Source organism: Echeneis naucrates, chromosome 20 (genome assembly GCF_900963305.1).
Source record: "Echeneis naucrates chromosome 20, fEcheNa1.1, whole genome shotgun sequence".
In the NCBI taxonomy this organism is placed as follows: domain Eukaryota; kingdom Metazoa; phylum Chordata; class Actinopteri; order Carangiformes; family Echeneidae; genus Echeneis; species Echeneis naucrates.
Window position 1 is genome coordinate 10952657 of NC_042530.1, and position 12187 is coordinate 10964843.

At 41.9% G+C, this 12187-nt stretch overlaps 1 protein-coding gene across 1 annotated transcript in view; it reads right to left on the minus strand.

Moving 5' to 3' along the window:
- Nucleotides 1–12187, minus strand: part of ctnnd2a (catenin (cadherin-associated protein), delta 2a) — a 228178-nt gene that overhangs the window by 24055 nt on the left and 191936 nt on the right. The window contains exons 18-19 of the mRNA XM_029528938.1: nt 10770–10943; nt 6434–6584 (exon numbers count right to left, since the gene is read on the minus strand). Of these exons, the coding sequence (XP_029384798.1) occupies nt 6434–6584; nt 10770–10943 (325 nt within the window). The remainder of the gene's footprint in view (nt 1–6433; nt 6585–10769; nt 10944–12187) is intronic.

Sequence of the window (12187 nt, forward strand, 5' to 3'; positions counted from 1 at the left end):
TAAGAACTACAGGGCTTTGGACCAAGCTATCGTCTCTCAGGATTAATTTAATCAGTAGTGCATTCCACTATTGAAGGGGGGCGCCAGATTCCAAGGAACAGGGCGTTGGTGTCTAATCTGTGGGAATATTCCTTTATTGAAAACATTTAAGTGATGCGTGTATGGTGTTTGGATATCAGTCTCAGAGATCTCAAACTGAATATGAGACAATACAGCAAAAAAAAACAAAAAACAAAAAAACATCTAACACAAACCCTGGAGAGTTCCTCAAACACCAATGTTAGTGAGGAAGGAGGGAGTGAGCGTTTTATTGACATCAATTTCACTTATTTTCCCCTCACGATGATCTATATCTTCAGCAAAAGATGTGGAAATAGAAATCCCCAACAGTATACACACACACACACACACACACACAGAAACAGACAATGAAAGAAGATGTGAATGACCTGCAGTGACATCCTTCTCCCCCACTGCAAAGTGAGGTGTATTCCTTTCAACTTCCATACAAATAAATAAATTAAACGCAAAGGCGAGAGCAGAGAGATGAAACGCCACAGGTTTAAAGAGGTCAGAAATGGAGGTAAATTTGAAAGTGGCATGCTGTCGCTATCCCTGTTATAAAATATTCTGTCTTCCTGCGTTTGGTATTTTTCACACCAGTTATATCTCACCCTCTGTGTCTCTCTTTGATGTCTGCTGCTGACAGGTTTGCAGCATAAACTGCAGAGGAAAGAGAGGGAGGCAGAGCAGTTAAGAGAAAAAGAAGGGAGAGAGAGAGGAGAGGCGGGGAGTTTGGGTCCCCCTATGAGGAACCTGTGGCTTCATTCGACTGACAATGAAGAGATGATGATGAGAGGATGTGGAGCTCCGCACACTCACAGTGGCAGAAAAATGGAGAATTTCCATTGTCATGGTTTGAAAAGGTTCTAATGCATCTTAAATTGCTCCTCAATGATGACTGGTAGGGTTCTTAGAGATATATAAATAGAGCCATTTTCTTAGATCTGATGGACAGGGGTGAACTAATTTAATGGATAGTGTACGTACCAGCCTGTGGAATCACATGAAGGTGAATCCAATCTGGGACAAAGAGCCATAAGACCAAAAGTATCTCATCATGTTATGACAATGCTTTCATCCCCCCTCTCTGTTTCTCTTTTCTGCTCTCTATTCCTTTTTTTCTTTTTCTGTCAGACGTGCTTCCAGTTTGGCACACTGGAGCACAGGACGAAGAATGCCAGGGAGAACAAAGTGTGCTGATAAAAGACATGTCAGACCCTCATACACAAGGGATTCATCCTGAAGGCGACAGAGAAATTTCATAAAGCGCAGCCGCAGCAGGGACAGAGGAATGTGTGTCAGTTTTGTGCGATTCAAGTGGACATGCCTTGTCTTTTGGCCTTACCTTTCCAGAGTTGTTTATTGTTTCCACAGAGAAGTCTGCTGACAGTGGGCATGGCGAAATATAGAAACGTCAGTGCTGGTGAGGACAGCACAAAATGGACAATCTCTGCTGATCTCAAACTTTCTTACTTTCACCATGAAGCTACAGCATGTTGTTTCCCCTGCATGCTTAGTTCACTTTTGGATCACAATGTGTGCGTGAATTTGTCCACGTGAGGATAAAATGTGGCTTATAAACCAGCGAGTTCTCTACGCCTTGTTGACATCAACAGTGTCTGACCACTAATGAACACACACCCTCACACGTACACACACATCTGCAATCATGCAATTAGAGCCATCCCCATGTTGCACTCCTTTGGTTTCCACAGTAACACTCCCTAGCACTGTTACCAATGCAAAGACACAAAGAGAGAGAGAGAGGTGGGGAGAAAGTGAGGCATTATGAGCTCATGTCTGAAACGGCACAGGAGGGAGGAAGAGAGGGAAGTGTGGGTGTGGGGTAAATGGATGACATGAGGAGAAGGAAGGGAAACAAAGGAGAATGAGATGGAAGAAAAGTGGTTTTATATTTGTGTTGAATGAAAGCACAACACTGCAGAGCGAAAATAAGACTTAAGCCAGCAGGAAAACATTTGAAAGAAAGACAAAGGAGCAGCAGTAGAAGGTGAAGAATGCGATTTCTACGTTCTTATTTGATTGATTACTACAGTTCAGCACATTGCATGCACTAATCCGTCATGTGTCTGATGTTCCTAAGGTGCTTTTGATTTTGACAAAAAGAGCAATGACTGAAGTATGTTGTGCTTTTTGTTGTCATGACGAGAGTTCAATGCATTTGAAAATATGCTTTACATTCACGTTACTTTACATTATGGATGTAAAAGGTATGATACAATTCCATATGAGGGAATCAATCTGGAATACAAATTAAACCATACAGCGGTAGAATTAAGAAGCTCATTCAGACTTAGCTTCCAATTCATCAATTCAATGTCTTAAATTAATACAGATTGTTTGCATTAATCACATTTTCCCATTACACATTAACTTTGGCTTGGTGGCAAGCACAGCGTGTATTTATAGGAAACCTGGAGGAGAAAAAAAAAAAAAAAGGCAGTCGTTTTGGCATTCAAGTGCTGCTCCCAATTCATGTGTGTCAAATTACCATCCGCAAGTAAATGGGGAAGAATTGTGGTGACAGACGGTGTATTAGTGAATGCAACTCATTTATTGCTATACAGGCGCACAGTACATTATGCAAATCAAAAACTATGAAGGAGGTGAAATCGGGAGACACAAACATTGACAGATGAGAAGAATGATTCTCAGCGACATCAATATGCCACTAAATCACATCACAGAGGGATTGGAATATAAGCATACATATGCGGTTAGGTTTTTAGCTGTCATCGCTCTCACCTCCGTCTCGGCTTCCACGCTGCTATATTTTGTCTCCCTCATCTGACTTGGCCTCTCTCTGCTCTCTCCCTCCATCCTTCCCTGGCCTTGTGCCTGTCTTGCTCCTTCGCTCTTGCTTGACTCACTGCCGTCCAATTGGGGAGTGCCTTACAGAGGATTTGACACTCTGATGTTATTGTGTGTGAAAGATGACTCTCATCTCTGCTCACTCTGCTGCGGTCTCGTGCAAAACCACCGTTCCCCCACTGTGACGCTGCCAAACCTACCGGCGCTAACACCTTATGACACACTACTGCATGTTTTAAGAGACAAAAATTTGGTCTTTGGTCTTTGCCTCTCAGAAAGAGGCAATTTTCTCGAGATTAGCCACGCGAAAAAAGATATTACAATTTTGTGCATCTTTGATCTTCCAAAGACCCATTAACTGCTCTGTGAATTTGCCTCGCCGCTTCAGTTTAAACCGGAGTCTTATAGAAGTCCGTGATGTAAAGACAAAGGTGTTTGACTCAGGGGTTAGAGTCACTGTGGTGAACAAAGCTCACGAACATGTGCCAAATGGGGCTTGTCACTTAGCAGTGCCAGGCCTCAACCTCTTTTCTGTCGACACATATCATCTCGCACCTTGCCAAGAGGAACGGCTCAACCCTGACTGATCCCTCTCACTTTTCTCTTTCTCTCTCCGCATCAATGTGTCACTGACTGTTGCTCTCAGTCTCATTTACAGTTTGGCTGTTTTAACAGTTTTGAAAAGAAGTTGACTCGACATCTTTTCAACTGTTATCTGGCTATACACAATCAGTCAGTTGGTGAAGTCTCTTAATTTGGCGGCTCTAGAGTATATATACACTTTCGGTCTGCTCATAATAAAATAAAAGTGATGTTTTTCAACATAATCTATTTGTATCACAAAAAAGGTTAAATAAGCAACCGTTAGAACCATAGAAATCTTTCTCAGGATGTCTGTTTTCTCTCATAGGTTTATCTAGTCATATAACCAGTCTGCCAACACATCCCTGATGGTGCCAGTTACTGTTGCCATGGGAGAGTGATCATCTGCAGTGCCCCAAATTTTGTCTGAATTATATATCCACACTAATGTGCCACTGTCACTCTGTCTTGGTTCAGCTGTTTGTCTCTGAAGTACAGGAAATGACAGATTGGATGCTATTCACGCACGCAACTTAAATCTCGCTATCGTGCAACTAAGTGTGTACTCGAAAAATTTCCCAAAAATCTGAATTGATTTTGCTTGTGAATATGCATGCAAATGCATTATTCAGCTTGAGTGTTTAGCCTTTCTCTCAACGATGCACGCATTTATTCCAGCACCTACCTTCTCTCCAAAACTTTCCTCTTGAGCTTTGTCTGCTTGGGGAGCTAATGGTTAGAAAGACTGGAAATTAAAATGTACCAATTACTGTTAATATTTTAATCAATTAGAGAACATTTGAATGATTCCCAGAGAAAAAAAAAAAAAAAAAGTAGTGTTCTCATTTTAAAAGGTCAAATGGAAGAATTAATTAAATAGTGTGAGTATATAGACTGTTTTGTTTTTTTTTTTATTTAATTTAAATCAAATGCTTATTTCAACAATGTAAAAGCAAATAGCTCCATCCATCAGACTTAACGTAAAGACAGCTGAACATGACCTTGGAATACTATATTAATCCAGTGAAACCAGTATATCACCTCAATCTGCCTGGTCGGTGGCAACTGTTTTGTTAGAACTGATATGAATGGCAGTTTGCTGTTTGTTCAGTAAAACAAAAACAAATCTTTCAGTGCCCAAGCGTATTTAAATGATTTCCTCTGGCCCATTTTCATCATGTGAGTTGGAAGCATCACCAGCTGTTTATCTACCAAGGTGAAGAAAGCAAGTTCAGCTTCCCGTGGCATCGAGCAGCACCGGTGTTGGAACAGATCTGTCACACCCCAACCAGCTACCTGTGGCCCATCTCAATGCAGAGCCTCCAGTCTGCCCTGAAGAAAAAGTGCTGCTTAGAAGGTCTATTATTACCTCTTGAATTTTGAAGATAGTTGAAGCGCTTGTTAAGCAATAATATGCGACTTACTGATCTCAGTTAGAAAACAGTCGGGTGTCAGAGAAAAACGTATAAAAACGCCTTTTATCTTTGCTCACATTCTTAAACAAATATGTTCTAAATCTCTTTTATCGAGAGTATAAACTTTACGAACATGATGCGATGTATAAAGATGTGGTGAACTGAAGAATTAAAAAAGGAAAACAGAAAAGATAAGCAAAGGCCGCTGTTGATCCTTGAAAAAGATAATGTTGCGTACCTGCTAGGATTTCTATACCACCTAACTTTACTTTTAGCTGACGCATCTACAGGTGTACACAAGAATAAACAAACCCCATTTGAACAGAAACGATTTAGATCAGAATGATAAATGTCTTGACCGCGCAAACGCATCAGTTCTACAGGAATCTGCTGCCATGTGTTAACCACACCATCTGAGCATGTTTGACAGCAGCAATTCTTGCCGTTCTTTAAACAGGCTGGCAAAACCCAGCGAGGCTCCAGAAGCTCCTCGCCGGAGACGGAGGGTGTTGGGGTTGCTATAGAAACCATAGAGCCAACCTGGAAGCCGAGCTAATCAGCCATACCAGAGACAGGGGTGTGATGTCACACGTGCACATACGCTGCATGTCCAAACATATTATTATTATATATCAGTAAACACATCAAACATATAAATGGATTTCCAGACAGCGAGAGAAACACCCACCACACACACACGCACGCACACACCATCCTGATAGAAGTGTCTCAGTGTGTCAGGTTAACTACTCATCCCTGATCCCCAGATGTGGTGCAGCCTGACTGTGGCTCACTCATTACCACAGCATACTTTTCAAAGCCCTCGCAAACCTTTGAAGTGATCGTCATTCTGCCAAAGTATCTCCCTCCCACACTCTTCTCATTCTTAAGTCTTTTTTTTCTCAAGCACTTATTAATAGGTTTATTTCCCTTATTCACTTCTTACTCTGTATTTCCTAATGAGCTTTATTCTCTAACACACAAACAAACAGACATTAAACAATGGAGAAACAAACCAAACAGTTTGATTCTCCCCGGTTTCACCATTATGATGTGGCCATGTATGAAACAGCCGCGGAACTAAAATTTTAGATTCCATGACCAACTTGGCAGGCCTTACTTCAATTTCAATTGTTACTACCAATTAATGGCCTAAATCACAATGAAGGTCGAAGTCAAAATCACACACCAGAAGTTCTCCACCTGGTTAACATTGGCCGAGCTGAATGAGCCAATGAGCCATTACGCTATGTGACTGCTGAGAGGCAGAGGTGACTACAGGCTACTGTTTGTGTTAAATTACCTCTAATTGATGCAACTGGTTACAGGCTCTTTACCCTGGTGTTACATCACTTCAACACAAGTGCTTGACTTGCGTTTTCAAAATGAGAACAACAGAAGAAGAACAGACCATGGTACAAAGGCTATGAGAGAATATAATTAGAGCTGAAAATGTGCTTTATGTTGCTCTTTACAAAACATCTATCACTCCCCACCTAATTCCACTCTTGGAATTAGGTGGGGTCTTTATTAGTACTCACCGATGAGCTCCTTGTTCCTTATGTCCAGGGCCATATTTCGGAGCGCGGTGGCCACGGCGCACACCACTTTGTCGTTGTCTATTCTCAGTAACTCCACCAGGATGGGAAGGCCTTTCTCCTTACGAACAGCAGCCCGGATGTACACCGACCACTGACAGGGACAGAGCAGGCATAAGGTAGTTAATCAGAAGGAACTGGGCAGAGTAGGGGTGGGGTTTATTTGTCCTGTGTGTGGGTAAGGGCAAACTGTTTAAAACAAACAAACAAAAAAAAAAACAGTCACCATTTTGTTCATGACAAAATCTGTAGGATCTGTAGGTGTTTGAGAGTATTCACAGCAAACCCATAAGAATTATAATTGAAAAAAAACAAAACAAGACATGAGGTTTTTATTTTCTAGTCTTGCTCATCATTCTGAAAGTGATACCATTTTACTTCTTGAATGGGATTATGGGGATGGGAGACATCCACTTGAGCCAACAATGCCTTGTCTCCACAAGGCATGGCTAACAAAAGGAGAGGCCCTGCACCAATTACAAAAGTATTTCCCTCCTTCTACGGACACCATGCACATTTGGCTAACCTTACTATGAACACACTTTGGCCAAATCTAATTTTCAATCAATCTCCTTTCTTTCTTCCACTGTCAGCTCGCTGACCACTCGTTTCTTTTCTTTTCTGCCAGAGACTGGCTGATTCAAATTGGTCGTGGTGGGGAAATGGGAAAAACAGAAAAATTAAGCGCAGTGGGTGAGGTGGAAAGGGAGATTCATTGTATTCAGGGGCAATATGAGAGCAGCTGAGGCATTTCACTGGCTCACAAGTGATATACAGTGAGATGGAGAATTATATGAACCAGAGAGAAAGGTTTTGAGCTTGGAGACCACTCTGTCCTCCCTCAACAACTATCAAGGTACACTTAAACTGTCCACTCGACCTTAAACGGCTCAAGTAGTGCCGCCTTGTGGGTCAACTGTGAAAAACTAAGGAGGTGTTAAACATCATAAAAGCATGGATATCAGTAAGTGAAATGGGAAACACAGCATTCTGTTTTAAGGAATAGTTCATCTTTCCAGGGTATGTTATGGATAAAGAACTGTATTGCTTTCTTTGGGGGGAAAAAAAGGGTAAACTATAGTTCATATAATCATTTTAGGAAATAATTCACCCATAGAGGGAAATGATCACATGCCTTAGCCAAGCGCTTAGTGAGCAGAGTGTAGACGGTGCCAGCAGTCCGCCAACGCAGCTTCTTTGGAAACTGTTAGCAGCCATAAACTCAAAGCCAGGAGAGGGAGCTTGCTTAGAGGAGACACAACAAAGCGCACACACACACTAACACAGACAGACACTCAAACACACACACCAGCAGTCCCAAAATAGAAAATATGATTTCCTCAAGACCACCTGCCCCCATCATTTCCTCCTTCTCCCTTTGTCTCCCAATGCAGCGCTCCCTCTTCCTCTTCGTCTACCAATAGAAGCCCTCATAAAACCAAAATCAGATATGCATCGTCTCCCGCACGCATCAACTCAGAGTCCCTCTCAAAGTGTGGTTGCATGTCAAAATATCTCTCCAGTCCGTTTTCATATACAGGAGCACTTGCATCATCTTTCGACAAATCATTCTGTGATCACATTCACATTTCCAACAACACCAGTGCCAATGTAGTTCATTCATAGCCAGAGATGTCAGATGCAGTGTTATAATTTCAAGATCATTTAAGGTTAAGCCCTCATTCTGTCTCCCTTTCATTCTTCTGTACACTTTCCTCAAGGCTACAGCTGCCCTTGCCGCTTCCAATATGAATATGTGACTCATGCGCTGTTACGTAGGTGCTTCCATCAGTCAGCTGCTGTTGAACTCTTGCTGTGCTCCCTGGAGTGTTCAGCCTTGGAGCCTTTACATCATTACAGTATTTGCATTGCATCAGAATGTTATTTCTGGACATATAAATATATGGACTCGTGCTCAAAATATGCCGAAGTAGGCAGGACGTGACTGTGAGCAGGGAGGTCATTATTCTGACTCTTTGAGCTGTTTATCCTCTGCACGGTGGCATTTAATGGAACAGGAGAAGCTGTTGAATTTGTATAAAGCCTGATCTGAGCTGATCTGGGGTAATGAAAAAAAAAAAAAAATGCTTGCTTGCAAACACCCAGTCTACTTTAATGTGCTTGTCGATATCTAATGCCATTACAATGGATATTTGCCTGCCATGAATGTACATTTATTACTCTGAAAGCTCTTTCAATTTCTGATTTGTGTTTTCCCATCCTGCCAGAGAGGAAGCTTACAAGAGCACCAAAATCTGTGACCCACTCTGGAAAACATCAAGGCCTGACAAATAATTCATAGCACTTTGTAACTTTTCTGGAAAAGTAATAATAATAACAATTTGTCATTTGTATTACTATTATTTACTAATATTAATAAAGTATTTATATTATTAGGCTTTCCAAAGAACAAAACAATAAGGTACCTTGCTCATTTATTTTTTTTTTTACACCAGTAATTGCTCTGTTCAGAGATGAATCTTGACCTACGTAAATCCTGTAGAGCAAGGCTGATCTGGGGCTTTAGTTTTTGACTATAGCGGCTTTTTCGAGGATAGTTTTTTCGGTTTCTCTTTGTCCTCTCTTCTTGGTTTCTTTGCTGTTTGCTTATTCTGTTGTATTGTTTATCTTTGTTTAATCTCCTGTTAATAGCATAAAGAGGCTTTACTGCCTTTTCACTTCTTATGGCTGGTAATCTCGATTTTATTAACCAGAATGTCAGGGGACTGACTCATCTAGTTAAAAAGGAATGAAGGAATGATTTGGCCTTTTCTCAAGCGTTCCCACCTGTGTGAAACTGCTCCGTGGTGTCTTGGCAATTGTTGGCCAGGGCAGCTTTTTCATTTTCAGTAGGAGCCAAGGCTTTGGGTACAGCTCTTCTTATTAATAACATCATTCATTCATTCATCTTCAACTGCTTATCCGTTTCCGGGTTGTGGGGTTGCTGGAGCCAACCCCAGCTCACTCACATTGGGCGAGGGCAGGTTGCCAGTCCATCACAGGTCCAACACACAGAGACAGACAGAGACCAACAACCATTCACATTCAGTCCTATGGACAATTTAGAGTCACCAGTTTCACCAAACGTGATATCTTTGGACGGTGGGAGGACACCCACGCAGGCACGGGGAGAACATCCAAACTCCGCACAGAAAGGCCCCAGGCCTGGGAACTGAACCCGCAACCTTCTTATTGTGGGGCAACAGTGCCAAGCAATGCGCCGCCATGCTGGCATCATTGAATTAACATTCTCAAATACTTTCACTCTTAAAAAGGGTGTCTTATTATGATCTCTTTAAAGCTCTTCAGGAAGCCTGTACCTTTTCTCTCTTAATTCTCAATACTACATTTTCTGATTGGGGGGGGCAGCAATTTATCACCAGCTCTATTTCAGTGCAGTGTGCTGGACATGGAGAGCGGAGGCTGGGACTGACAGGAGAGACACTGGCTTTGGATCAGAAGCCAGGCTTGGACAGTTTATAGGACAGAGGGTCCCAGAAAAACCTGATGTGTGTGGACGCCTGGCACCTGGAGGTTCTTAGGCACAATACATACACAACTGCTTTGAGCTTTGCACCTCCTAGATGCATTCATCTCTGGCACTTCAAGTTTTACATTTTTTTTCAACCTTTATTTTTAGTCCACATTTGGCAAATGGGCTGACAGAAAACAAAGAGAGAGAGGGGGAATGTCCTGCAGCATGATTTGCTGGCTAGATTCAAACCAGGAACAGTGTAATCACATGACACACGACACACACTAAACCACACGACTACCAGCAGGCACTTTTATGTTCAAGCTGGATGTCTGCAAAGTCTAGTGCTTGCAGTCCATTATCATCACCTGTCAGTCTGACCGCAACACCTTTCTTAACTTTGCCTCAGGCGTGCCAAAAGGCCCCAGCGTTGTCAGTCATTCCCTAGAAATTTGGATCTAGCTTCAGAAAAACTCCTGAAGGCTCATGCCAATCTTGACATAATGTATTTGGACAAGGATAAGGGTTAGTTCTTCCATTTTAAATGTACTTCCCCTTGTTTGTCATTAGTGACCTGAAAGGGAACAGGACCTAAGCTTTACCTTTTCAACTGGCCTTTGTAGTTGTGACAATAGGAACATTTTGACTCATGCAAGTTGCTGACTTGTGTTTGTTTATATTACTCATTTGACAAATGAACATTGCAAAACATTGCAAAATTGGACATTGCAAAAACGGATAGAAGAAAAAAGAAAGAAAGAAGAAGATAAACAGTTTGGGAAACTTTTGAAATCTCACTGATACCTTCCAACTCCCTGCGGCCAGGTTCTGCAGAGCCCCAGCTGCTCCCTCCAGGGTGTCGGGGTTTGAGCATTCAGACAGCAGGGTGAGGTAAGGCTTGACGATGGTGGGGTGCCACAGCATCTGAACCCCTTTGGGAGGCTCTGCGGTGTCTGGAAAAGGGCCCACACCATCCCACTGAGCAAGAGGAGACAAAGTGGGACAGATACTATTACTGTGACTCAAGGTGAAACGCCCGAAAAAACATTATTTTCAACAAGACTTTTTTTGAAAAAGCTGAACTTAACACCAGGTTGAGAAGTCATAAGGTTGAGGGTTACACCTGAACATTACTGCAGAAAGGTGAAAAATGGAAGTGGTTACTTGTGAACACTTTTGAAGCAGTAGACAAAAACATACTGCCACACGCACAAACACAATGGCCCTCACTTAAATATTTTGCATAGTCTCTATATTTGGGTGCCTGTTATACTATTGTGCCTCACTTTTGCTGTTCTCGTTGTCACTGCTTTTAAATATATTTTTATATATACAAATATATTTTTTTTTACTTTTGCTGTCAAAATGTTTTTTAATAATCATCGCATGCTGATGAGAAGACATTGTGTGACGGAGTAACAATTTAATTGTGCTGCGTGACAGACGTCTATGTTGTACGACAATAAAATCTGAATTCAAAGTTTTGAAAGATAACGGCATTCATTAATTTACCCCTCTCTTACCATTTGCATATGATGGTGTTCCACACCTGTGGTAATCACAACGGCGAGCTATCTGAATAATGTCGATTCCTGTGTCTAATTGCTGGTGTTGTGTCACACTGATCGCATGTGTGTCAAAAAGCAAACCACAGCTCCACATTGAGCACCCCACGCAATTAAAACATCAGATGATCACTCCCTGTACAACCATGTGTGGCCCAAATGCATGGAGCTAGCCTGAGGACTCTCCAAGTACGGGCTGCTTCCTTCAAATTAGTGAAAGCCTTCGAATATACAACATATATTTGCATGCGGTGGGGGAAAAGAAAATTGAAAATCTCCATGTATGGTGTTACTCATACACGTTCTCTCAATAAAAAATGACCAGAAAAAAGAAAATCACTCCCTGTAAGCCTGTTAATGCAGGAAGGACTGTTGATAGAGAGGAGATGGTGAATGGTAGATAGAAAGGAGATGTGCATGAAAGGATGGACAATATATTTATCTCCTTCGGTAGCTTTGAGTGGTAAGCCTAAAAGTCCCCCGTCATCCTCCTCCTCCTCCATTTGTGATGTTTGACCCCTTTGTTGAAAGACATGTCCACACCTTGTCCACATAGGCACAAACCCATGTCTCTCTTTTCTCTGCTGCTTGTCACGTATCTTTTTTCTCTACCTCCCTTTTGATTTGTCTCTCCTTTCCTTTCCTGTTTGCCCACCT